At 39.8% G+C, this 25,233-nt stretch overlaps 1 protein-coding gene across 50 annotated transcripts in view; it reads right to left on the bottom strand.

Moving 5' to 3' along the window:
* Positions 1–25,233, bottom strand: part of LOC139964732 (uncharacterized) — a 390,976-nt gene that overhangs the window by 21,222 nt on the left and 344,521 nt on the right. For all 50 annotated transcript variants that reach the window (XM_071966600.1, XM_071966625.1, XM_071966626.1 and 47 more), the window contains 30 exons: positions 24,816–25,115; positions 23,903–24,205; positions 22,893–23,483; positions 22,256–22,549; positions 21,460–21,762; positions 20,836–21,138; positions 20,071–20,373; positions 19,347–19,640; positions 18,657–18,959; positions 17,827–18,129; positions 17,219–17,512; positions 16,304–16,888; positions 15,465–15,767; positions 14,656–15,240; positions 14,169–14,471; positions 13,126–13,445; positions 12,677–12,944; positions 12,030–12,329; positions 11,004–11,294; positions 7,685–7,987; positions 6,833–7,135; positions 6,185–6,448; positions 5,152–5,739; positions 4,310–4,615; positions 3,532–3,831; positions 2,809–2,920; positions 2,293–2,468; positions 1,397–1,556; positions 811–941; positions 74–376 (listed from right to left, as the gene is read on the bottom strand). In XM_071966600.1, the coding sequence (XP_071822701.1) occupies positions 74–376; positions 811–941; positions 1,397–1,556; positions 2,293–2,468; positions 2,809–2,920; positions 3,532–3,831; positions 4,310–4,615; positions 5,152–5,739; positions 6,185–6,448; positions 6,833–7,135; positions 7,685–7,987; positions 11,004–11,294; positions 12,030–12,329; positions 12,677–12,944; positions 13,126–13,445; positions 14,169–14,471; positions 14,656–15,240; positions 15,465–15,767; positions 16,304–16,888; positions 17,219–17,512; positions 17,827–18,129; positions 18,657–18,959; positions 19,347–19,640; positions 20,071–20,373; positions 20,836–21,138; positions 21,460–21,762; positions 22,256–22,549; positions 22,893–23,483; positions 23,903–24,205; positions 24,816–25,115 (9,492 nt within the window). The remainder of the gene's footprint in view (positions 1–73; positions 377–810; positions 942–1,396; positions 1,557–2,292; positions 2,469–2,808; positions 2,921–3,531; positions 3,832–4,309; positions 4,616–5,151; positions 5,740–6,184; positions 6,449–6,832; positions 7,136–7,684; positions 7,988–11,003; positions 11,295–12,029; positions 12,330–12,676; positions 12,945–13,125; positions 13,446–14,168; positions 14,472–14,655; positions 15,241–15,464; positions 15,768–16,303; positions 16,889–17,218; positions 17,513–17,826; positions 18,130–18,656; positions 18,960–19,346; positions 19,641–20,070; positions 20,374–20,835; positions 21,139–21,459; positions 21,763–22,255; positions 22,550–22,892; positions 23,484–23,902; positions 24,206–24,815; positions 25,116–25,233) is intronic.

The following is a 25,233-nucleotide window of genomic DNA, read 5'->3' as shown; positions in this document are numbered from 1 at the left end:
CTGATGCCAATGGAAGGGTATGTGGGCGGGGTAGGCTGGATCCTGTAAGAACTACGCCGGTGGTGTCACTCACCAATCTTTCCTCTTCCAAAGGTAGCATCTCTAACGTCTAGAGGCTCGCTCTTTCCATATTTGTTCTCGGCAATGACTCTGAATATGTAGGGTACTCTGGGTTGTAGTCTTTGGATGGTGTAATGAGTATCCGGTGTCGTGGCTACTTTGGACCATCCCTCTTTACCCAACTGCTTCATCTCCACGTGGTAGAGTGTAATCGGAGCACCACCATCATCCTTGGGCGGTGCCCAACGTAGGTTAATCTTGTCTGGCGCCTCTTGACGTGTCACAAAGTATTCACCTTCTGGTGGACTCGGTTTGTCTGTAAAAATTGACGGAAGTATATTAAAGTTTTTTTTTCTTAAATGGAAAAAAAACACAAGAAGAAAGAAAAGATGATCACAATTAGTTTTCTTTGAGGAAAATCTCACTGACATGTCAGGGTGGTGTCAGAACTCCCTCAAATCATAATGGCATTTAGTTAATGTTATTAATTGTTTGGTTCAGGAGCTAGCATTTGATAATGTTAAAATATTATGGTGTCCTTGACACATTCTGAAAGCTAGCCAAATAGCTTTCATATCACAAAGAATACAAAGTTAACATCTGATAAAGTACTTTGGAAAAAGAACAGAAAAGGAACAGAAAAGAACACATCATTTTAGTGAGTGTAGTTTGGAATAATTTAAGAGACTGACATATTTCAGGAAATTGTTTAATCATCAACTGACGGACATTTTAGGAGCAATTACGTACCAAGCACTCTAACGTCTGCAAACACTGTTTCTACTCCAAACTGGTTGGCAACCTCTAGCAGATATCGACCGGTGTCCTGTCGTTCGGCACCCTTGATACGCAACCTGGCAACATCCTCCGTCATTGATGATCTGGGAATATTATTGATAAATAAAATATGTATGAGAGATCATTTGTATGGAGGAATACATAGATCCAACTTGATTAAGTAACTTGACCTGTCCTCACTTCAGATTCAAATATTGATAGAAACAGAAATAAAGTCTTGAATAGGAACACATCCATCAAAAGCTAAAGAATGCCCTGGCATTAAGTGAGGTAAACAATTCCACCATGTGACTTATCCTGGGTAAAATTATATTTGCAGCTACAGTTGAGTGTCAAATAAATTTCTGAGGAGGGGACCCTGGGGGTCTGGTTCCCGTCCCCATCCCCCTGGTTTCACTTTTGTTATTCACTCTACAAAATTTACGACATCCAACACCACCTAGAGGGCTGTTTTTAAGGTGACTCAACAAGTACTGGTGTTTCTGCCATAAAGTTCCACTTATCATTAAATGGTAGATTGGTTTGGATGATATCTTACATCACTCTTCCTCTTGGCTGAAGCAATTCTGCATCCTTTCTCCATTTTAGGGCGGGCATGGGTGCGGCCTGGATGTAGACTGGTATCTCAAAGTCATCTCCTGCTGGGATGTGCATTGTGGTCTCCGGGGGCAACTCATACAGATGAGCCACTGGAGCTCCTAGAAGAAGCAAACATGGACCATTACACTATGCTTTACATATATATATATGGAATAACCATTTCGTTACTATGGTTACCTTAGTCACATAGCTGACCATGGTACTAATAGAGAAACAATATGGTACTATTTTAGTCTTGTATATGGTACTCATAGATTTTAAATCTTTCTTGACAATTATCGTGCAACCAAAATTGTCCAGAAAATTCCAAGATCCACGTTGGTTACAGGAATGGTTTGGAATGGCCTTTACAACACAAGTTCTCTCACCATTCAATATGCTTAAATAAACTGTATCACAATACAAAGTGACACATGGACAATAAGTCTGTGCCTACCACACCTTGATAGCAGATATTATCTAGCCTAACCTATAAGAATCAAGGCTGCAAAACTGTCATTTTCAGTGACTATTAAAGGTAATTGCTCAGCTAATTTCACCTACTGGAGCAAGAGGAACTAGTTTGAGTTCTGACAGACTGCCGCACTAGTAAATATGAGAGAAACTGGTTTTAAGTTATCTGAGTTTCATTGACAACTGATTGATTGATAGATTGATTAATTGGTATAACTGATTTCTGACTGATACACAAACAGCTGTTATCAATCCCAATGATTGGTTCTGCAACCGCAGCTAACAAAACAGATAGACAGAAGAACAGACAGACAGGACAGACAGACATTAAATATGTGACTCTCATATTAGCCCTGAAGAAAGGTGTTAACCGTTACTTACTTCTGATGAGGAGCTCGGCAGAGGATTTGGCTCTTCCAGAGGTGTTCTTAGCAACCACTGAATATAACCCTAAGTCCTCACCCACCACGTTGTAAATGATCAGTTTGTACACTCCATCACTGTCAGAGATGGTCTTGTACCTTCCACCACTGTAAATCTCCTTTCCATTTCTCATCCTGCATGAAAGAAAAAATTTCATGTAGATATTTTGGAAAAATTTTCATATTTGTTCTGGAAAGAAAACCTTTAAATATTAAAATTATAGCATATATTAAAGGCAAAGCCAACACAATTACCTGCTGCATCTTATGATAGAGATGAAATCTCCCACAAACTGCTAAGAAAAATTCCCCAAAAAGGAAGACAACCCCACACATCAAAAATATCTTGCACTTTCAAACATAATTCTTGTCTTTTTAAATCTAAATGACAATAACATTTCTTTATAACATGAAGTTCCCAAGGTGTCTGCATTGGAAGCTATTAAAATTTGGACAGAAAATTCATTTTATTTACCATGAGACTTCTGGCTTTGGTGAGCCAACTACAATGCAAGTAAACTGAGCTTTGCCTCCTACATCAGCGACCTGCATGTGAGGTTTCTCCAGGAAAGATGGCTTCTCTTCAGCTGTGGATTATAAAATCAGAGAAAGAGATTTGGTAAAAAAATAAGGAAAGTAAAACAGAGAGAGAAAAGAAATTTGTTGCAGACATAGAGAATAATGGGGGCGGGAGAATAATGGGGGCGGGAGAATAATGGGGGCGGGAGAATAATGGGGGCGGGAGAATAATGGGGGTGGGGTGGGAACTTTGGATCTTTTTTATTTTTTGGGTGGTCAATGTTAAGGCTGCTTTTCCAACAAATCTTGGCATTATCACCAATCCTATCTCAAAATTCAGCTGGTTATTCTAATAAACCCTACTAGATTGTGTGACTTAAAAACTGTGACAGGGGTAGTAACTGATGATTTCATCAGGTTTAAATTGTGTTTTGCCAAGTAATTTGGTTTTCCCAAAAAACTGAAGTATATTCAAGTTAATCGACTGTACTACTATTGGATTTCATTATCTTACAGTATTACAACAACAAAATATATCCCCAATCCTTTACAGACCTAGAAGTGGCAGTGGGCTTATATATATCGCACTGACACTTCTACTAAGGCAATTTCAAAATTTTGTTGTCCTTGCTCCATGCTCTAAAATTCAAAGATCACTGAAAAAGTTTTTATGACTTACGAGTAGGCTTCTTAGTAACTGCTCCAACCGAAGGCCTGCTTGGATCGCTCTCAAATCCTGCCTCGTTTACAGCTCGGACTCTGAAAACATGCTCTTGGTTTTCTGCGAGTTTGGTCATGACATAGGAGGTGTTCAGGACCTTTGTTTTGTCTGTCCAAGATCTGAATGTTGTGCTTCTCCTCTCGAGGATGTAATGAGAGATTGCACTTCCTCCGTCTGAGATGGGAGGTGTCCAGGACAGAGAGACGGTACTTGAGGTGGCTTCATCCACTTGTGGTATGCCAGGTGGAGATGGATGACCTGCCAGAGACAACATTGATGTCATTACTTTCTTTCTTCTATTTTCTTCTCTATTTGTATTACCACTAATGTTTTGACCATGGTTGGCTTTTTTAAGCTTAACTAAGTGGGTAAAAAATATTGGGTTTTTTTATGACTGATTTTTTATTTACGTATGATTCATGTGTCATTTATGATTTACAACACCGAGAAAGATCAAATCATGAAAATTTACTTCTCAAACAAGATGAAGAGACATAGAATTAATAGATAGGAGACCATTAATACTGGCTAAACTGCACAAATCGTAATTAGGCAATGATAAAAAAGTATATGAAATACATGTATGAACAGCACATACCCTAAAATAGCAAAATGTAAACACCATTGTATTGCCTATAGTAACAAAAACTAGAAAAGTTCCTTTCATTTCAGCTATTCTATAATCAGAATGATATTATATCAATGTTCCATATTATTAGTTACATATTGCACCCACCTGCTGGTTCTCTGGCCATCTTTGGAGGGAAGGACGGTTCACTTGGTCTTCCAACCCCTATCTCTGTGACACCAACGACTCGGAATTCATACTCCTGTCCCGGTCTCAGACCAGTGACCCGATGGGTTGTATCAGGAATCGGTTCAGTCGTGACCCTGGACCATGGAAGGTCAAAGTCTTCTCGTACTTCAACGTGGTAACCGAGCATTGGACGTCCTCCATGGTGACGAGGCTCGGTCCATGTGAGGGTCATTTCATCACCACGGATAGTGTGAACCTCAGGAAGACCTGGTTCACTTGGCGCAGCTGACAATAAACAAACAAACATATAGAAACAGTGGATGAATACCTTAACAAAATTTGTATAATTCTCCATGTAAGTAAGACTGCACAAAAATAACTGCAAAGTAATGAGTCAGATTACTTTGTTAAAGAAGGTCACCCGCAACAATCATCAAAACCTAGTGAACTACACCGATCATAATTAACCAGTTATATAATTACCACATGTTAACATAATCATATAACTAGATATTTCCTACTTCAGTTGAATTATTCCTTTCAATATGCCACAATAATTTACAGAAATGAAGGTTTTAGTGTTCAATAATCTCACTAAATGCTGTCACTTTCACAAATTGTATTCTCAGTAGACTCAAGAGAGTTGTTCACCATTTTGTTTACATTACTTAAACTTGCTATAATCAAGGGAGTCACAAACACTATTAGAAGATAGTCACATATGTTTTCTACAATAAATTATACTTTTTTCCCTCTGTAATGTGACATTTTTGTCAGGTTCAACCCCAAAAGATGAAAAAAGTAATCAGCAATGTCTTTACCATGAGGGGATTTAATCATGATAGATCGAGTGCCCTCCAGCGGTGGACCCACACCGTTCGAGTTCTCTGCTCTGACTCGGAAGTGGTACTCCACATCCTGTTTCAGGCCTCCTGCTGTGTAAGTCGTACCCCTGACGTATGAGCCAATCTTTGTCCAGCTCTTGTAGGTGCTGTCTTTCCGTTCAACCACGTAGCATTCGATGTTGGTTCCGCCGTCGTCCTCTGGTGGGTACCAGGAGAGGTTGATGGAGAAGTTTCCAACGTCAGTCATTGCTAGAGGCCCATGGGGTGCACCGGGGATGTCCGTGATGTTCACACGGACCTTAGCCGAATGTCTCCCAGCTTCGTTGACGACCGTCACAGAGTAAACTCCAGTGTCTTCTCTCTTCGTGTTGGTGATGATCAGTTGGGTGCGATCGTCACGGTCTTCGATGGTTGTGCGTGTGTCATCCGCCATTCGTCGGCTCTGGTGGTACCATTCAACGAATGGGGGTGGGCATCCTGTAAACTCGACGGGGATGCGAAGGGTGCTACCAGCCTTGAGGGTGATGACATCTCTCAACAATTCCAAATTGATTTTAGGAGGAGCTAAGAAAGATAATAGATGGAAAATGATTAAGTACACATTATATAAAAGGGAAAAAAATGTTTCCACTTCTTTGCTGTAGTAATAAATGAATATCAATTTCATTACTTTTGAAGGCAGTACTGGATACAAATTGTATCTATATATTTCATTAAACACTAAAGACAATTTTTGTGGGTTCTTATAGGAGAAGTTTTCTGAGACATGGTGATGCAAGAAATGGCTTTTTTTGCACCATTAAGAAGATGCTTTATACATTAGCACATACAAAACAGATAAGAAAAGCATCATTTGAAGAGGTAGGGTGACGTGGGACGTGGGGGGGGTGGGGTGAAAATAGTGAGCAATGATGCAACACAAGACATAGTTCATGGTTGGATGCACAACCACAATGTGTGATCTGCTGAACACTACATGAAGGACAGATGATATCTTTTAGAGACTTACCAAGCACTTTTAACTCCGCTGAGGTTCTCAATTTACCACACTCGCATTCATAGAGACCGTAATCTCTAGCTTCAACTTTCTTGATGGTAATGGCCCTCCTTTGGCCCTCTGATGACACTTTGATGCGGTCGTAAGTGAAGAGTTGATACCCGTTCTTGTACCATTTGACCTCCGCTTTAGGATTGGAAACTCTGCACTCCAGTACAATCGTCTGTCCAGCCTTTGCTGTTGTGTCTTGTAACATTTGTGTGAAATCTGCTACTTCTGTTTGACAAAATGAAAAAATTAACAGTTTAGATGGTAGCCCATTTTTTTCACTTCTCCTGTGACCTGAACATTTAAGTATGAGAAATTGATACTAGAATATGGTCTCTGGTTGTACTGTATTCAATTTACTATGGAATCTGACTGTCACCAACCCCACAAGTACCATAAATAAGGACCCGGTGCTGGATAGCTGGGTTGGTACAGGACTCCCAGGACTACTATACCTGAGGTCATTGGTTTGAATCTAAACTAGCCAACAATTGCTTCACTCCTTTAAATATTGTAACCACAATAAAGAATCATAGGAAAAGAGTGAGGAAGGATGGGAGAAGGAGTGAGAGGGGGGTGGCATAGGTCCTCTTTCTAATCATAAACAATTACCTTCTGGTGCTTTAACAAGCACAGGACTAGAAGCAGGTCCAGCCTCGCTTTGACCTATGTCATTCTCAGCGATGACTCTAAATTTGTACTGTTTGCCAGTACTGAGGTTAGGGATGGTGATGTTGGTATCGTGAATATGTCTCCTAGTTGCACGAATCCAGCGGGTACCCAGGGACTCCTTCATCTCAACCAGGTATCCGGTGATGGGTGAACCTCCATCGCTACGTGGTGACATCCATGAGAGGGTGACAGAGTCATCCGTTACTCCAAATACTTCAGGAGAACTTGGAGCATCAGGAACAGCTGAATAAATGTACAACAATAGTTTAAGTGGTAGAAATGGATGTTTTGTGGATAGTTTCATTGTCTACAAAATAGTGCTTTCTTTGATATATTTCACTACCCAGGAAATTTTCATCTTAATTAGTAAATTATCCAAATAATAATATCCAAGTTAATCAATTTCGATTTCGACTTTATTTTCATTAATTGTTATAAAATTTGTGAAATAGAATTATCATAGAATTTTCATATTGATTAATAATAAAAATGCAGCAGGCTTTCAACAAACTCTTGTATAAATTCTCTGTAATAATATCTGGCCTGCACAAATAACAAATTTTATGTACCAAATTTATTAATCCACTTGTGGAATACACCCTATGTTGTACTTTCTTCTTCCAAGATCAACAACTTTGCACTCTATTATTTAATCAATCTAAGAGAAACGTTTAAAGTACTACAGAAAAGAATAAAACTGATTGTCATGATATTTTTATTCAAAGTTGTCAAGACATTCAAGGTGATACAACTACTTTGTATACCATACCACTGAGAAATAGTCCAACTTACAGAATGGGCTCTTAACAACTACTGGTTCCACCATCTCAATCGGGGTGCTTTCCCCATATTGGTTCTCTGCTCGTACTCTGAAGCCATATCTTGTATTCTCTCGCAAGTTGGTGACCGTGTATCTCAGTCCGTGGATAGTCGAAGAGACTGGGGTCCAAGAGAGCCGCTCCATGTCTCGTTTTTCCAAGATGTAGTTTGTAATCGGACTGCCGCCATCGTCTCGAGGGTGGTGCCACGAGAGGGTCACAGAGTCCTTGGTGATACCAATGGCCTTCAATGGACCCTCTGGATGTCCCGGTTTATCTAAATATGGAAAAGGAGATCAGTATTTTACTGTGATATGTGACATATGATATGCGCATTGTGAGGTTTGATGAAATGCAGGTGCCCAAATACAAGGAGGTACAGAAATGTATAGATATTTTATGCTATTTTATGGCGCTACAAAGACTATGCAAAGAAACTCTACTCTTTATCTCTAGCTAAAGCTTTAGCTCTACTCCAGATTTTCGATAATAATTGATTGTTGATAATAATCAGTATTTTATGATACCACCAAGCAGCCTCATATTTAATGAGGGGAGAAGTAGATTGGCTTGAAACATATCATGTTAAATGGCTGTTCAAAGTGAGCTAATTCTTGATTTGTTTTACCAATTGTAAGACCATAAGAAATGGTAATCCTAGACTATTCCTACATGAAAATGGTCTTCCTGTCTATGTGTTTTATCTAGGGCAGATGTTATATACTGTATGTTATCTAGCAATGCTAAGGGAAGCCTCGCAAATCTAACCGCTGGTTCCGGGCCGGCGGAAATCTCGCACCCCTTGCTCATTATGCATGTGCATATTGGTCCCATGATTGAATGCACACACACTGGTTGCCAGCCGGAGTAATGAGCACAGCGTCCTGACAACACAAGGCTGGTTATTCTTCACAAACAATGAGCAAACTTGGCCAAGTGACCGGATTAACTTTTGCGGTTTTGACAGTCAATAGAGCGGTAGTTTATGTTGCAAAGTGACTTATACACTAAAATCCGCCACTACCAAATGTCCGAGATTCAGTACTTTATATAATTCTTGCAAATCTTCCACGTTATCAAACCTCACAAATAAAATTTCTTGGGTCTCTTATGAACAATTGTGAAACTCCGCTACTCGAAAGTTCGATAAAAGCAGCCTTTACCTGGGCCTATACATTATGAGCCTTGTTCAACGAGTGGTACGTAACTATGAATTAAAAACTGAATCAGCCATTGCATTAAATATATGCCCCCCAAGAACTTCAGAAAACCCATATTGACAAACCAGAATTTAAACAAAACAATAGTTAAGCTATGCCACATATGTATGTTAAAGAGAGAACATCGACCGTAACGTTGATCTCTGAAGCTAACTGCGACACAATTTCAACGAATAAACAGATGGTTTAGGCTTGATTTTCCCATTGACTTAGTGTGTTAGGCTGTCATGTGGTTAGCGATAAAAGTTACTATTCGGTGAAAATTTTACTATACGTACATCAGTTTACAACTGCAGTGTTTACCCCTACTTAAATATCGTAGGCATACTGTACATGGGCTGCGAATTTTCCCAGGTACGTCCTTGCCGGCAAACAACCCCCCTGTCTAACACCTGTTTGTTAACATTTTTGGCACGTTTCCAAAAAACTTTTCATGGAGTAAACTATTTTGGCTCCACTCTAGAATTTAATTAGGTAAGTCAGTAAAGGATCGGTAAAGTTATGCGAAATATTATCTTAGACGTTCAAGAAAAGTATATATCCCCGTAACATTAAGGTAAGTAAAACACACCTCAAGCCAACCGACTCCTCCGCATGAACAAAATATTCTATTCCCCATGATACACGAGTCTATACCATACAGACATAGCACGATATCAAGGCCCCAATAGCTACAGTATGGCTATCTTTATGAAAGTAAACCTTTTAATCCCATGTTTTAGGCCACTTGGCATGATTAACTGAATGCTAAATATTGTTTCCATGTCCTTGTAGAAAACATCAACTTCGCAAAATACAATTAGTTGTGTTTTTGTTGTTACGTGAGATCCGTAACCGGCAAAGTGGTTAGGCTATTTACTATACACTTAACTATGGTAGGATATTAATTTTTCCTTTTTTTTTGGTGGAAATTCTAGAAAATACTTTCTTTTCCCCACGCCAGATGTGGTCGTATGGTTTATTCATAAATGGGTGTACTAGAGCCTTGTCTACATGACATTAGTTGCATTTAGCACGATATGCCAGTTTCGCGTGAATTTTTCGAAATTATTTGCTCGATCTTTCGTAAAATTTGAAAGGTGTACCAACTTACTGTTCGTACACAATTGCTAATTTCTCTACTGATTTTCAGAGTAGTAAAGGACGGTTTTTTTTTACGAAGTTCAAAAGTCAGTAAATGAAGTTGATAAACTTTATTTCTTTCAACTTTCTTAACCATGGAATGCTAGAATAACATTTACACTTAAAACGGAGAAAGGATAATCGCATTTTTTCCACATTTATTTCAAATTTCTTTCACAAGAAATCATCGTCATTTGTTCAATCCTCATGATGTCTACGATCTAGCTGGCTAAAAAAAAAGTACAGCTTCGCTGGAGTTCGAAAAATTCCCTACAGTCAACCGATTTTTTTTCACCTAGCTAGGTAGTTTAGGTCCTGTTCTATTCAACTTAGTAGGATTATTCTAAAGTCATCCCGTATGTTAGGCTCTGGTTCACGCTTATGTGCACGTGTACAAGAAGTGAGATTGTGATTTCAGTTTTTTAGATTTTTAAATCTTAAAAATTCAGGAAACTTAATGTCCTTGCAAAAAGGCAACGAAACTTTTTGTTCCTACTTGGCCGACTGGGAAAATAAGAAAGATAGCATTTTAGATTCCTGCAGTGTAAATTCACATTTCCTTACTTATTTTTCACAGAAGTTTTGCTTCTGCAGTAGGATAAAATACAGCGTGTAAACATACTATCTTTTTGAAACGTTTGAATACCTTGAGACTTAGCTATGATGTTTTGTTCAACTCACTATTGTGTTCAAATCGGCTTAGTAAAAACTTGACCGCGGCTGTGAATGTAACTGTATAGCGTGGAGGGTGGTTTGGAGAGAGTGTGCACTCAAGTGTGACTCATTATCTGCTTGTGGCTGTGCTCATTATAGCCGCGGAAAAATCCACCGGCCCGGACATGGCGGTTAGATTTGCGAGGCTTCCCTAATAAGTGCGAAACTAAAATATACAACAAAACAACATAGGGAAAAGGATACATATGAAATATCACTGGATTTGAACAGACTTACCCATGACAGAAACTCTGAACTGTGTTTTGTCTTCCCCGATATCACTCGCCAGATGTACTCGATAGAAACCGGTATCATCCCGAATCGAGTCAGGGATATGTAAACCAATACTCTGTGGAGTATAGTGTAGGCGTGTTCGTGGAGAATCGATCAGTGGTCGGTCATCCTTGTACCATGTTGCTCTGGGTGATGGTAATCCCTTATATGGAAAATCTACCTTCAATGGAGCACCGGCCGGCAACTTGTAAGTGTCAAGATGAATACTAGGTCGAAGGTCAAACTTTGGTGGTACTATAAAGAAGGGGGGGGGGAAAAGAATTTTTTTTAGTTCAACTGGTGATGTCATGAAGAATATGATCCAATAACTTTAAAATTAAAATAAGATCAAAAATCTATCATTAATGGAATTAACAGGAGCACTGATTAGGCATTAAAAGTCTTCAACTAAATATTCTACAAGAGAGAAAATGTTTGCAGCCAAAGGGTCAGAGAGAATCAAAATCTGCCTATATATAACTAGTTGGAGTAATGTGCAGGCAAATCCAATATGGTGCCCACGCCTAATTTCTTAAGGGGCCCATACTGCAAGACTGGATCTATTTTCCTTTCGCAGAACGTACTAAAACCTTTTGCGGGCCGGACATGACCCGTGGGTGGCCTTTTGAGATCCCCTGCTAAACAAGCCACAAGTCATTTTTTTCATTCTGTTATAGCTACAATCTGTGATAGGCAAATAATATTTAATAGTCTACTCGCGGGCTTGAAATGCAACATACACCTGTCATACATAAACGGTAAGATAATTTATGCTCGTTTGAAAGTCAAAGGATTTAAGGAATAGAGATGGAGAATTCCTGTCATGGTAACAGTGGAGAATGGAGAATGGGTTGAACCAGGAGCGTGAGGAAAAATCATGACAAACTTTGGATTACAGAAAGTTTTCCCTTCTTTTCCTTCTTTCATTGTTCTATTGCAGAGAATCATTTCAATATCAGAGAACAATAAAAAATGAAAATGTAATCATACTGGTTTCTCTGCCTCTCATAGGTGATCCAAGAGATACTGGCCGACTCAATCCAGCTTCATTGATCGCCCTGACTCGGAATTCGTAGTCATCAACTTTCTTTGGTTTTGGGAGCCTTAACGTGGTATCTTTGATGGGTGTGGGCGTGGCCATCTGCCAACTTGTCTGTGGGGTTTCTCTCTTTTCCATGATGTAGCCCTCAATGGGGGCACCTCTGTCACTTGGAGGAGGCGTCCACGAGAACTCAAAGTGATCAGCATCCATGGACTTGACCATCAGAGGTCCTGGTGTTGCTGGAACGTCTGCCGAGAAGGATGAATCAGAAAAAAGAAGGTAAATACTTTTGTTTTTGTTTAGAGTAGTTTGGATCTTGTTCTCTATTAATTAATTAACTAACTAACTATTTAAAAGTAGTTATTCTCACATAGGACAATAGGACAGAATATCACCCAAAAATGTATCAAATTCAACTAAAATAGCTGATTTATAGTGTCATGAAGTCTATTTTCAACAGATTTTATTCAGATTTAAAATCTTTCATGACAAACTATTAACAACCTAGTCACATTGACAAGGCAGAAAAGATTACAAAATTAAACATCATGAAATCCTGACAACATGCAGGATGTAGGAGCGAACTGATATTTACCAAAGTCAGATTTTGGGGTAACACTGCCCCCCTCCAGGGGTTCGCTGACCCCATATTTATTTTCTGCTCGGACACGGAACTGGTACTCTTTGCCTTCTTTCAGGCTGCTGACACGATAGGAAGTTCCTCCAATAAAGCTGGACACTTTGTTCCAGATTCTAGAGGGTACTTCTCGGCTCTCCAGGATATACCCAGAGATTGGGCTACCACCATCATCAGCAGGAGGGTACCACGTCAAGGTAGCATCGGAGACACCTAGTCCAGATACCTGATTAGAAAATTAAAACAATGTTTCTTTAATTAACAAACTCTTTAGCGCTTCTTCTGAGGTTGAATGAAGGGTAGAGAGTATGAAGGGACATACATTTAATCAATCTTATCAAAAAAGTTCTGTTGGGTTACCATATAAAGTATCCAATCATAAAATATATGTATTTCCTGTGACTTACATGAAGAGGGCCTGATGGTGGGCCTGGACGATCCACCACTTTTACCTCGACCTTTGATTTGTCTTCACCGGCTTTGTTTTTGGCAATAATAATATAAACACCACTGTCACTCCTTTCTGCATTTCGCACCGTCAACATTGAACCACTCTCTTCGGTGTTTACGCTGACACGATAGGACTTTTCAAGAGGATGGTGGTCTCTCTCCCAAGTGATTGTAGGTACAGGTGTTGCAGTGAAAGATGCATCCACATTAAAGGTGGCACCAGCACGTACTGTGATAGGTCGCATGTATTTCAGATCCAGGTCAAACTTAGGCGCAACTGGCAGAGAAATAAGAAATGACAATAGTTATAAACTTGGGTGTGGTGTAGTTGTCATGGTGTCCTACCCCTCCCCTTCCCACATGTATCTAGACTTTCAGTGGTAAACCCACAAGGAACCATGCAAGTTCTCTTGACCTGTTTGCTATTATCCACAATATCGTGCTGAAGTCATTTAGGCTCATGTAAGATTTCAGTCATCTTAAGTCATCTTCAGTTGTAAAGTGTTGAGTTTCACACATGTGACAGGAGCCATCAGTCATCTCAATACATCTTCAGTTGTACAATGTTGAGTTTCACACATGTGATAGGAGCCATCAGTCATCTTAAGTCATCTTAAGTCATCTACAGTTGTACAATGTTGAGTTTCACATATGTGACAGGAGCCATCAGTCATCTTAAGTCATCTTCAGTTGTAAAGTGTTGAGTTTCACACATGTGACAGGAGCCATCAGTCATCTTAAGTCATGTAAGTTGCAAAGTGTTGAGCTTCACACATGTGACAGGAGCCATCAGTCATCTTAAGTCATCTACAGTTGTAAAGTGTTGAGATTCACACATGTGACAGGAGCCATCAGTCATCTTAAGTCATCTGCATTTACCTCAGGTGAAGTCACTATGGCTCATGTGACAGTAACCTTCAGTCACCTGTGGTGTATAGTCCTACAGTATTGAACCATTTAAACCGATTCCTTGAATGCCATTTTCAAAAGTGATACTTACCAGCAGGACTCTCAATGGTAATGGTGTGAGACGGTTCACTTGGTTTACCCGGTCCAACACGGTTCACAGCGATGACCCTAAACTCGTACTCGGATCCCTTCACCAGTCTGGTGATACGGTAGTCTGTGTCTGGGGTAGGAGTAAGGGTGGCCTTCACCCAGCGGGGACTGGTCGCTGTACGCATCTCGATGGTGTAGCCAATGATTCTGGCTCCTCCGTCACTGGAGGGTGGCGACCATGAGAGGACTGCTGAGTCAGCAGTTACTTTGGAGATTGTAGGTGCAGATGGTGAACCAGGCACATCTGTTTCAATGAGTACAAGAATTACAAAGCATGTGATAAAATAATAAGTTACAAACGGCTCATTGAGTCTGTGCATTTACAACATTAACGACAATGTAACAAAGGTTCTCTACTAACTACCAATACCATTCTGGTTTTCCACAAACTTGTAAATATTCAACCACAAATAAAATGCCAAACTCACCAAACTGTTCGATCGATGTGATCTCGTGTCCTTCCAAAGGCTCACTGATACCGAACTGGTTCTGAGCTTTGATCCTAAACACATACTCCTTGCTGACCTTTAGACCTTTGACCTCATAGGTCAGGTTGGTGATATTATCATCTGTGACAGGCTTCCACCTCATGTCCAGATCGCCCTTCTTTTCGATGATGTAATTTACGATTCTACTTCCGCCATCATCTTTTGGTGGTCTCCAGGACAACGTCACCGATGACATGGTAACGTTGGACATTTCTAGGGGTCCTTGAGGTGGAGATGGTTGATCGACCACTCTTACCTCGATGGTTGCTGAATCACTACCCGCCTGGTTCTTGATGGTCACAGAATAGTGACCTCCGTCTTCACGGTTCACATTCCTGACGGTAAGGATCACAAAGTGCTCCATTGTTTCTAGTCGTACGGTACCGATGGCAATCAGTGGTTTACCATCTTTAGACCACTTGGCCTCCGGTACGGGGAAGCCAGAGTAAGGTAGCTCAGCTCTGACTGTCTCTCCGACCTTAGCAATTATAGGCTCTTGGAACATGGCTTCAAATCTGGGTGGAACTGGATATATACAAGAGAAAAATAGAATTTTTGTAAAGCTAGACTATTGTTCTAATATTGTGCTTTAACATTAATTGTGCTCAAACATCAAGCTTAGAAGCAATGTAAAGTTCTCTGAAAAAAGGTTTCTATTTGTAGGTTAAATATATCCTTAAAAGCTGCAGTATTCACACATAATAAACAATGAAAATGATTTTACATCACAATAAAAAGGATTTTTTTACCTGATGCCTCCTGAACCTTTACAAATCCTGACGGTTGGCTAGGACGGCTTAAGCCTGACTTATTTTCAGCGCTGATGTGGAATTCATATTCTGATCCGTTAGTCAATCGCTTGATGACCATCTCTCTTTCGACTTCAGAGACTGTTCCAACTTTGGACCAGAAAGCACTTCCCCGTTCCCGTTTCTCTACCAGATAACCTGTGACTGGTGCACCACCGTCATAGTATGGTGGCTGCCATGTAATTGTGACGCTCTCTGAATCAACGTCTGTCACCAAAGGTTTGGATGGTGAGTCAGGTGGGGCTAGGGTAAGATTTGGAAAGTTAGATAAGTAATTAAATAACTACTGATAACTTTATATTGAAAGGATATTAATTTCATATTTATAGCTTTCCAATCAGCTTCTGTTTCTAATTTAAAAATGTGAATTTATCTGAAAGGCCTTATCCAAGGAAGCTAGAAAATGAAATACTTTTAACATCGAGGTAAGAAACACTATCACCCAATAGTAACAAGATAAAAGTTGTTCCTTTAGCTTCTTACAAACATGTGTCATGCTTCTCTCCAGAACATAAAATAGTTTTATAGCTGTGATGCCTTCATTTATTTTCTTTCAGTCAATAGCATCGATACAAAAGACAGTATTTGAAGCACCAGTGGGCGGAAAGGTGTGGGAAAGGGCCAGATTGAGGGAAAGGTGGTTCTTACCCTCCTACCCAATATCAAACCAAAGATGAATTAAAGTAAAATTCTTGTACAAAGGGGAAAAATATACTTTTGATGCTCCATTTTAATATTGTTTTCTTTTCATATTTATCTTTTGGTTTTTGGTTACTTACTGACTTTCACTCCAAGAGTGATGATGTCACCCTCGAGTGGTTCACTCTCTCCAACTTTGTTGACCGCGATTACTCTGAATTGAACTTCTGACCCTTCTGACAAATCTGTGACTTTAAAAGTTGTTGACGGCACTCGGGCACTAATCCTGGTCCAAGAGGTCCTCTTCATGTCACGTTTCTCCACACAGTAATGAGTGATATCGCTGCCACCGGTGTTCAATGGCGAGCGCCATCTGATGGTGGCATCTGTAGTACCCACATCCAGGACCTCAATGGGACCCTCTGGTGGGTACGGTTTATCTTCTATCACGACACGGATCTTGGCTGTTGCCTCTCCGCCAGCATTTCGAACTCTGACAGAATAAACGCCTTCGTCAGCTTTTACACAGTTCTTGGCCGTGAGGACTGTGCCAAACTCGGTAGTTTCGATCTTCACCCGAGTGGTAGATTCCAAGTGGGTGCCATCTTTGGACCAGTCCACTGATGGAAGGGGTGTAGCCTTGAATGGTATATCAATATGGAAAGTTGTGCCTGCCTTGACAACAATGGTGTCGCGAACTCTTGAGAGGTCCAACTTGGGTGCAACTGAAGGAAAAAAGTATGTGATATTAAATGTGAATTTTTGAATATTTTTGACAAAAGTTTTGCAACTTGGCCAAAAAGTAAGACATTACAACAATGTTTTGCAACAATGTTATAAACAACAAATGACAAAGTCTTGATGTCTTCTGCAACCATACAAACTGTATAATGCTACTGCTAGTAAAGAAAGGAACATGGGAAATGTAAACCTAGTATAACCTTAACTATCAAGTGGAATGTACTTTTGTTGATGGCTTATCCCCCTCTGACTTCAGAAGTAACTCCATGAATCTGTAATTTCACGATAACAATGGCATTCTAACAAGTACACACCTGCAAGTTCACGAACAATTGTACTAGGGCTGGGTTCACCGGGTCCAGCTTCGTTCTCTGCGATGATGCGGAACTGATATTCGTTGTTCGGGGACAAGTCATGGACTGTAAAGTTGCAATCTCTGATGGGGAACCGCGTAATCGGGGTGAATCTAGAGCTGTAACGATCGGATTTCTCCACGATATAACCCTTGATTGGTTTACCTCCATCAGTTAATGGAGGAGTCCAGGTCAGATTGACAGATGTGCTTGTCATATTTGAAATCTGAGGAGCTCCTGGTGCATCTGGAACAGCTATAAGATTAAAAGTGGTCACTGAGTAGACAAATGTAAATCCACTAAAAAGTCATGTAGGGTAAATGTAGACTATTTTGATAATTTTGACAAATTTTTAAGGAGAAAAAGTGCCACCAAGTATGCAACAAAATTGTCGCAAAATTTGTCACCGTTTCCACCGACTTTGATAATCATTTCAGATTTACTTTTGATCCTCCCAGGTTTCCAAACAATTCTTCAGGAGATGTCGTTTAAAGCTTCTTGGCAATCTATATATCTGGCAAATTAAATGTTGATCTATAAATGATAAACAAAATCCATATTAGACTTACTGAAAGCATCTTTGGCCACAACCTGACCAGTTGAGTCGCTAGGTGGGCCCTGACCGGCTTTGTTCTCTGCAATTACTCTGAATTCAAACTGAGTATTTTCCTTCAGACCGTCGATAACGAACGTCGTATTGTGGATAGATTTGTTGGTGGCACGGACCCATCTCACTGCAAAGGATTCCCGTTTCTCAAGAATGTAGTGAGTGATGGGGCTGCCCCCATCGGAGAATGGTGCAGTCCAAGATACAGTGATTGCGGACCTTGTCACTGAGGTAATATTTGGTTTGCCTGGTGCTCCTGGTACATCTAGAATCATATGAGAATGAGGAATGTTAAAAGAGTTTTCTAGTTTACCTGTAGATTTGGGTATATATTGAATTGAATTTATTGTCCACAATGGGGAAATTCAGCTTACACAGGTCGTAAACGGAAAGAAAAAAAAGCAATAATATAAGAATCAAAATATGTTTTACATTAATATCAGAACGGGAGAATCATTTTATTGGTATGTGTATCTAGGTTACCTAGTACTTAGGTGTACACCTAGAAAAACCATGAGGATAGAAAAGTCTTTTACATTACATTTCATTGTACACTTGAACAACAGTGACACTTTGCTGACCAACGTTAATCTTCTTATAAAGTTACAATAATAGTCAAATGTTAGACTTGATACATGATTGATGGTATGGGCAGCAAAAATATTTTCAGGAAGAGGGATGGGAGGGGAGGGGGAGCAGAGAGGGGTGGGTGGTTTCTTCAGTCCATTCTGCTGATTTATGTGAGATAAAATTACAGTAGGCATCTCTTAATCACATAGAAAGTAAACTTACCATAGGGTGGTTTGGCTACCACAGTATCTGATGTGTCACTTGGCTGGCCGAATCCAGCCTTGTTCTGAGCCACAACCCTAAACTCATATTCCCCTTGCTCCTTCAGAGCACGGACAGTGAATGTTGTATCAGGAGTTGGTATCTCACTGACTGGGACCCATCGAAGGGCAAACTTATCTTTCTTGTGAATGATGTAGCCGGTTACCCTTGACCCGCCATCTCTGATAGGTGGGGTCCAGGATAGGGTCACAGAAGATGAAGTGATATCACTGACCTGGGGTCTTCCAGGGGATCCTGGGACATCTAAGGTAACAAGACAAACCAATACAAAACATTACAAAACATCATCGCCATCTAGTGGATTATTAAATTATTGAATCTGATAAGTTATTGAGTAGTCTGGAGTGAATAGTCATCATGTCTGGAAAAAATATTTGTATTAGGACAAAGATGATTTAAAACAATACAATATCATCCATGATAATTAAAATAACAAATATTAAATTAAAATAATTCAGCCAGACAATTATTATCAATAATATCTACAATATTAGCAATTGTTACGATGGTGATATAATACAGTACATGTTAATGTCCAAAACCTCACATCTTTCTTTTGAATGTAGACATATACTGCCAATGAATATTCATTGAGTAACATCATTTATAACACGATGCATTATAACCTACCATACTGAGGTTTAGGGGTGACAGCTGTCGTTCGACTTGGCTCACCAAGGCCAGCTCTGCTAACAGGCACCACTCTGAACTCATAATCGCTGCCTTCTCGGAGTCCCTTGGCAGTGTAAGAGGTATCTTTGACTCTCTCCAGCGGTGCCCAACGGGTGCTGAATGGTTCCTTCCTCTCGATCACATATTCATCTATGGCAGTGCCACCATCTCTTTCTGGAGGCTGCCAGGTGAAAGTCGCTGATTCGGCGGTGATCTCTGACAAGGTCGGCGAGAGTGGAGCAGATGCTTTCTCTGGATGACGAGAGAGGATATGAGGATGGTTGGAATTAGTTTCATTTTTCACTAAAAGTACTTTTCATACTTTCACTAGTATGTTAATTTTTCTTTATTCATTTACAATGTGGGGAAGTGATTGGAATACTAGGATGTTACTTCTTAGTGACAAGCACTACACCATTTCTATGGTGATGATGACAATGACTACCAGATAGGCAGTGGTGTTGTTTTGAGAGTAGGTTGATTTCCACAAATCAGAGAGAGAGATGGCAAAACAGAAAAATCTCTGGTAGAACTTTAAAGCAATGATAAAATGTACTTGAAGAAAAGAAACAACACAATAATTCAACATCCATGCCCAACCACATAGGAATTATATGTAGTCAATTCCTTTTCCATTTTTTCCCCTCATGTATTTGCTTGCAATGAATAGTTTTTAGCATACCATATGGTTCCTTAGCAACCATAGGTCTGGTGGGTTCACTGGGTTTGCCTTGTCCAGCTTCATTTTCAGCGATGACTCTGAACTGGTACTCGAGTCCTTCCTTCAAGTCAGATGAGGTGAACTTCACACCAGCCACCGGGACCCTGTTGAGTCTGGCCCAGCGGACACTGTACTGGTCTTTACGTTCAATGATGTACCCGATGATGGGAGCGCCACCATCTGATGTTGGTGGCTCCCATTCGACTGTTGCAGAGTATGCATTTATGGATGTAGTCACCACACACTCTGGAATGCCTGGTACATCTAGAAACAATGGGGGAAGAAAGGATCCATTTATTATTTATTAAAAATACTATGTCAAAAACAATGATGCACCAGCTGCAAACTTCCATGCAGCAAAACTGAATCAATATCAAACAATATAGAATATCTCTGCAGATCAGTAATGCCTACTGTGTGAAATGTACAGCATGAAAGATTATGTCCATACGCAGCCTGGCTGCAGTGTTGCTGCAGCCCCCTCAGCATCTGACTTTTGACATAAAGCAAATTAGATGTCTTAGCAATGGTTACATGTATATACCATGACAAGGGAAGTCACAAGGAATACAACCTTTTCATTATTTACATTTTTTACATTATTTACATGGATCACATGTTTTAGATTACAGATGGCTCTTAATGGTCTCCTTGTCAATTCATTGATGTATGTTGTGTTTACAAAATGCAGTCAAATGATGAAATATCCACAATAAAATGGCTCACCAAATTTGGGTCTGGCAACGACAGTGTCTGTTGGTTCGCTGGGTTTTCCTGGTCCAGCTTTATTTTCAGCGGTCACTCTAAACTGATACTCATCCCCTGCTGTCAATCGAGGAATTGTAAACTCTGTCTCATCGGTCGGCGTTTTTGTGACCTGGGTCCAACGCATAGAAAACCTGTCTTTCTTTTCTATGAGGTAAGTGGTGATTGGACTGCCCCCATCAGAATGAGGTGCTGTCCATGAAATCGTAGCCTGGTTACTGTCTATGGAGACCACTGAGGGTCTTCCAGGCTGTCCTGGGACATCTAAGAACAGACAAAAACAAACACACTGAGATCAAATTATGATTTATATTGTTAAAGGCCATCATGTCCTGGGACATCTAAGAACAGACAAAAACAAACACACTGAGATCAAATTATGATTTATATTGTTAAAGGTCATCGTTATTGCTACACAGTCAAAGTTTGTTCACCCATTCCTAAAGTTTTGAAAAACGTTTCACTGCCACCCTCAAACTACTTTACTTCACTGAGAAATTAATTGTCTAATTAAGTTTTTATCAAATCATTTTTTTTTTAAAGCATGGAAAAAAGGATTAAAAGCAAGGAAAAGAAGATCTTTACCATATTGAGCTTTGATTCTCACAGCTCTTGTAGCAGCACTGGGCTCGCTATGGCCTGCTTTGTTTTCTGCGATGACCCTGAACTGACACTCCTCACCCTCCTTTAGTCCTGAAACAACAAAGGTTGTCTCTTGAATCGGAGTCTTGTTCACTGAAGTCCAGCGAGTACCAAATTTGTCTTTCTTCTCTACGGTGTACCCGATGATTGGTGATCCACCGTCTGAGAATGGAGGCGACCAGTTCAGGGTAGCTGAATTTTCAGTAACATCAGACACTTCAGGCTTGGATGGAGCGTCTGGGATATCTAAATATCATCCAAGAAAAAAAAAATGAATTTCAACCAAATTAAACCAAGTGTTGAAAGGATTTGTATACTTTTTTGGCCAAGATTAGAAAAAAATATACTAGTAGGAATGTGAGTTTCAAAATTTCTCATCATAATAAAAGCAGTTAATATTAACTCCTAACAAATTGATTCAAAATAAAGAATCTCAAACTTTCTGGTGAATATGGAATTATATATCTGTCAAATACAGCTGCTGTGACTACCAATTTAAAGGAAACTCCTATCAACCCCAAATTTTCACTTTTCTACTGTTGTGCACCCTCAGAGCCTACTTTGCAGCAGTGAAAGAAAAGATGGTATTTTCGAATCTCTTCAAATTCTGTAAATGATGGAGTATTCAAAATATCCAAAGCTGTTTGCAAAAATCCAAAACTAAAATATAGCAGGAAACCACACATAACCAAACTGAAATAAATTGCAAAAAGAAAGGGGAAAAAGAATTGCAAATTACCAAATGGAGGTTTAGCAACTGCCTCCACCTCATTGCTTGGCTTTCCAGGACCTGCTTTGTTTTCTGCTCTGACTCGGAACGTATATTCTGTATCTTCCCGAAGTCCATCCACTGTCACCTCTGTGTCGGAAGTTTTGGTGACGGGGCTCCAGCGAGATGCGAACGGTTCCTTCATTTCCACGATGTAATTCTTGACCTTTGACCCACCATCGTTGATGGGTTCTGACCAGGCTAGGGAGACCTCTCCTTTGTTTGTTCCTGTGACCTTCAATTGTTTAGGTGCTTCAGGAGTATCTGGATATAAAAATAAAAAAGACAATCCTTCATCTCTAGCTCACTCCCCATCAAACGAATGTGATCGAAATATGAATACCAATGAGGAAATGATTTATGAGATGCTTTCCATCCATGGCTTTCATCTTGAATCTTTTCCTCTCACAAATGAAACTAGATGGGAAGGCAACACAAGCACCTTACAATTTTTTTGTACAATCTTTGAACTCATGCTATTATGGTATTTTGTCCATCAAAAGTTCCTAATCATGTATGAAATTCCTTTGCAACAGTTGGATTTATACTATCATCAAATAAAAAAAAGACCAACTGAAAACTGCAACTTTGTAATCTATGGACTCACCGTACGGTAATTTGGCGACAATTTTCTTTGATGGTTGACTCGGTTCGCTGAAACCAGCTTTGTTCTCTGCCTTTACTCTGAACTCGTATTCGTTTCCTTCGTAGAGGTCTGGAACAAAGAGGGTTGTCTCTGTAGTGGGGGCTCTGTTCACTTTTGTCCATCTATCTTTGCCGATTTCTCTCTTTTCTACGATGTACCCGGTCACCGGGCTACCTCCATCAGATTCTGGTGGTGTCCAGGAGACGATGGCAGATGTGGGCGTAACGTCGGACACCTCTGGTCGAGATGGTGAATCAGGTACTTTGTAGGACAATTTGGCGACCTGACTTGGTTTGCTCTGACCAGCCTTATTAACAGCTGTCACTCTGAATTCTGTCTCTTCTCCTTCTTTCAGTCCCTTCACCTTGAACGAGGTCTCAGGAATGGGTTCCCTGGTGACCTCGGTCCACCGAGGTGAAAACTTGTCCTTCTTTTCAATCACATAACCTTCAATTTCGGCACCACCGTCGGATGTCGGAGGTTGCCAGGTGAGTTGGACAGTCGTTGGTGAGTCTGGTTGAATAGTTGGGGATGAAGGAGATGCCGGTACATCTGTGAGGCAATAACCAGAAAATAAAGTTGGAAGGCCAAATGGTCATCAAACTGTCCATAAAATTGAGTTTTGTTCAATATTCATAAAAGTACTAACATTACTCCTCAGTATTATATGCAGACATTTGAACTAAAGTACAATGAGGGATAGTTACCTGCAAAATGGCTTTGAAATATCTTCAGATTAAAATTCAGAATTATAAAGACATCTGAAAGAGTTACATCCATTCACCTCTACAACAATTGATCCTATCTTATACATCTTTTTCTCTCATTAAGACAGTGTAGATGGCCTATTTTCAACCAAACATCATGTTATCAACTTTTAAAGATCCTTGTAGGATAAAACAATTTTTTTACTTCTTGAGCTGAATCAACTTTTTGTCCCCCTAAATTTCTTTTTTGTTGTTAATACTCACCAAAATCAAAGCCTGTCTTAATCAGCCCTGTAGGGGTGCTGGGTTGGCTCTCTCCCTTCTTATTGAGGGCAATGACTCGGTACTGGTATTCCTCACCCTCTTTCAGGTTTTTCACAGTAAATTGGGTATCCTCAATACTGTCCGTGGTAAGTTTAGTCCAGCGAGCAGAAAACCTGGTCTTGGTTTCCAGGACGTACTCTGTCACTGGTGCACCACCGTCATCTTCAGGTGGAGTCCAGATGAGTGTGATGGATGTAGGTGAGGTATCTTTAGCATCTGGTTGGCCTGGTGCATCAGGCACACCTGATTCAGAAGAAAAAACCAATGGATTATCAGTCAAATAACGATACTTTCACCACAGAAAATTAGTTTCTAAGACAGAACTTTTTCTTCCCTAGTGATGTTTTTTTTTAAATTTTATTTTATATTTTTCACTCATCAGTATGAACTTTGTATCATTTCATACATTCCAATTTTTTTTTACTAACTTTTAATTAATTTATCAAGTAAACGTTTATATACATTCTTGTTGTGGCAATTATTGTTGTGGAACTTCTTCTTCCCTAGTAATGTATTTTACATTTTTTTCATTTTGCACTCATCAGTATGAACTTTGTATCATTTCATATATTTCAATTTTTTTTACTAACTGTATTACAACTAGAACAATCAATGAATTTTATCAAGTAAACATTTATATACATTCTTGTTTTGTGGCAATTATTGTTGTGGTAGAACAAATAAATGAAATGAAATGTGTATGGATATCACTTTACAAGTTTGGCAATTACATGTTTGGCTACCCATACTTTTCCATATGTGGTAAAATGTATATTAGTTTGAAAGTGTGTAATACACACATAAAGGTGTTAGAATACTTTTGAAGAAGAAGAATAATATCATATTCACTCACCGAAAGGTGCAACTGCCTTAGCATTTACAGGGGCACTCGGCTTCCCTTCTCCTGCTTTATTCTTGGGTACAATCCTGAATTCATACTCATCTCCTTCCTTCAGTCCTTTGACGATGAAACTAGTCTCATCACCAGGGACTTCTCCCGCATCTGTGAATCTCGGACTGAATCGATCCTTCTTTTGGATCACATATTCTGTGATCTCCGCCCCTCCGTCCGACAATGGTGGAGACCAGCTAAGGGTAGCTTGCTTCTCAGTGATTTGCTCTACCACTGGACTCTGGGGGGCACTGGGGGCACCTGAAAAAATGAGCAAAATAGTTTGAGAAAATCTTTGAATTATTTCTCAAAGTTAATCATTTGTCTTTGTTTGCACACACTTCCCTTTCATCTCATCTCTCAGGTAGGTCAGCAAAAG

This window comes from Apostichopus japonicus, chromosome 23 (assembly GCF_037975245.1).
Source record: "Apostichopus japonicus isolate 1M-3 chromosome 23, ASM3797524v1, whole genome shotgun sequence".
In the NCBI taxonomy this organism is placed as follows: Eukaryota; Metazoa; Echinodermata; class Holothuroidea; order Aspidochirotida; family Stichopodidae; genus Apostichopus; species Apostichopus japonicus.
This window is presented reverse-complemented; position numbering and strand designations above follow the sequence as displayed.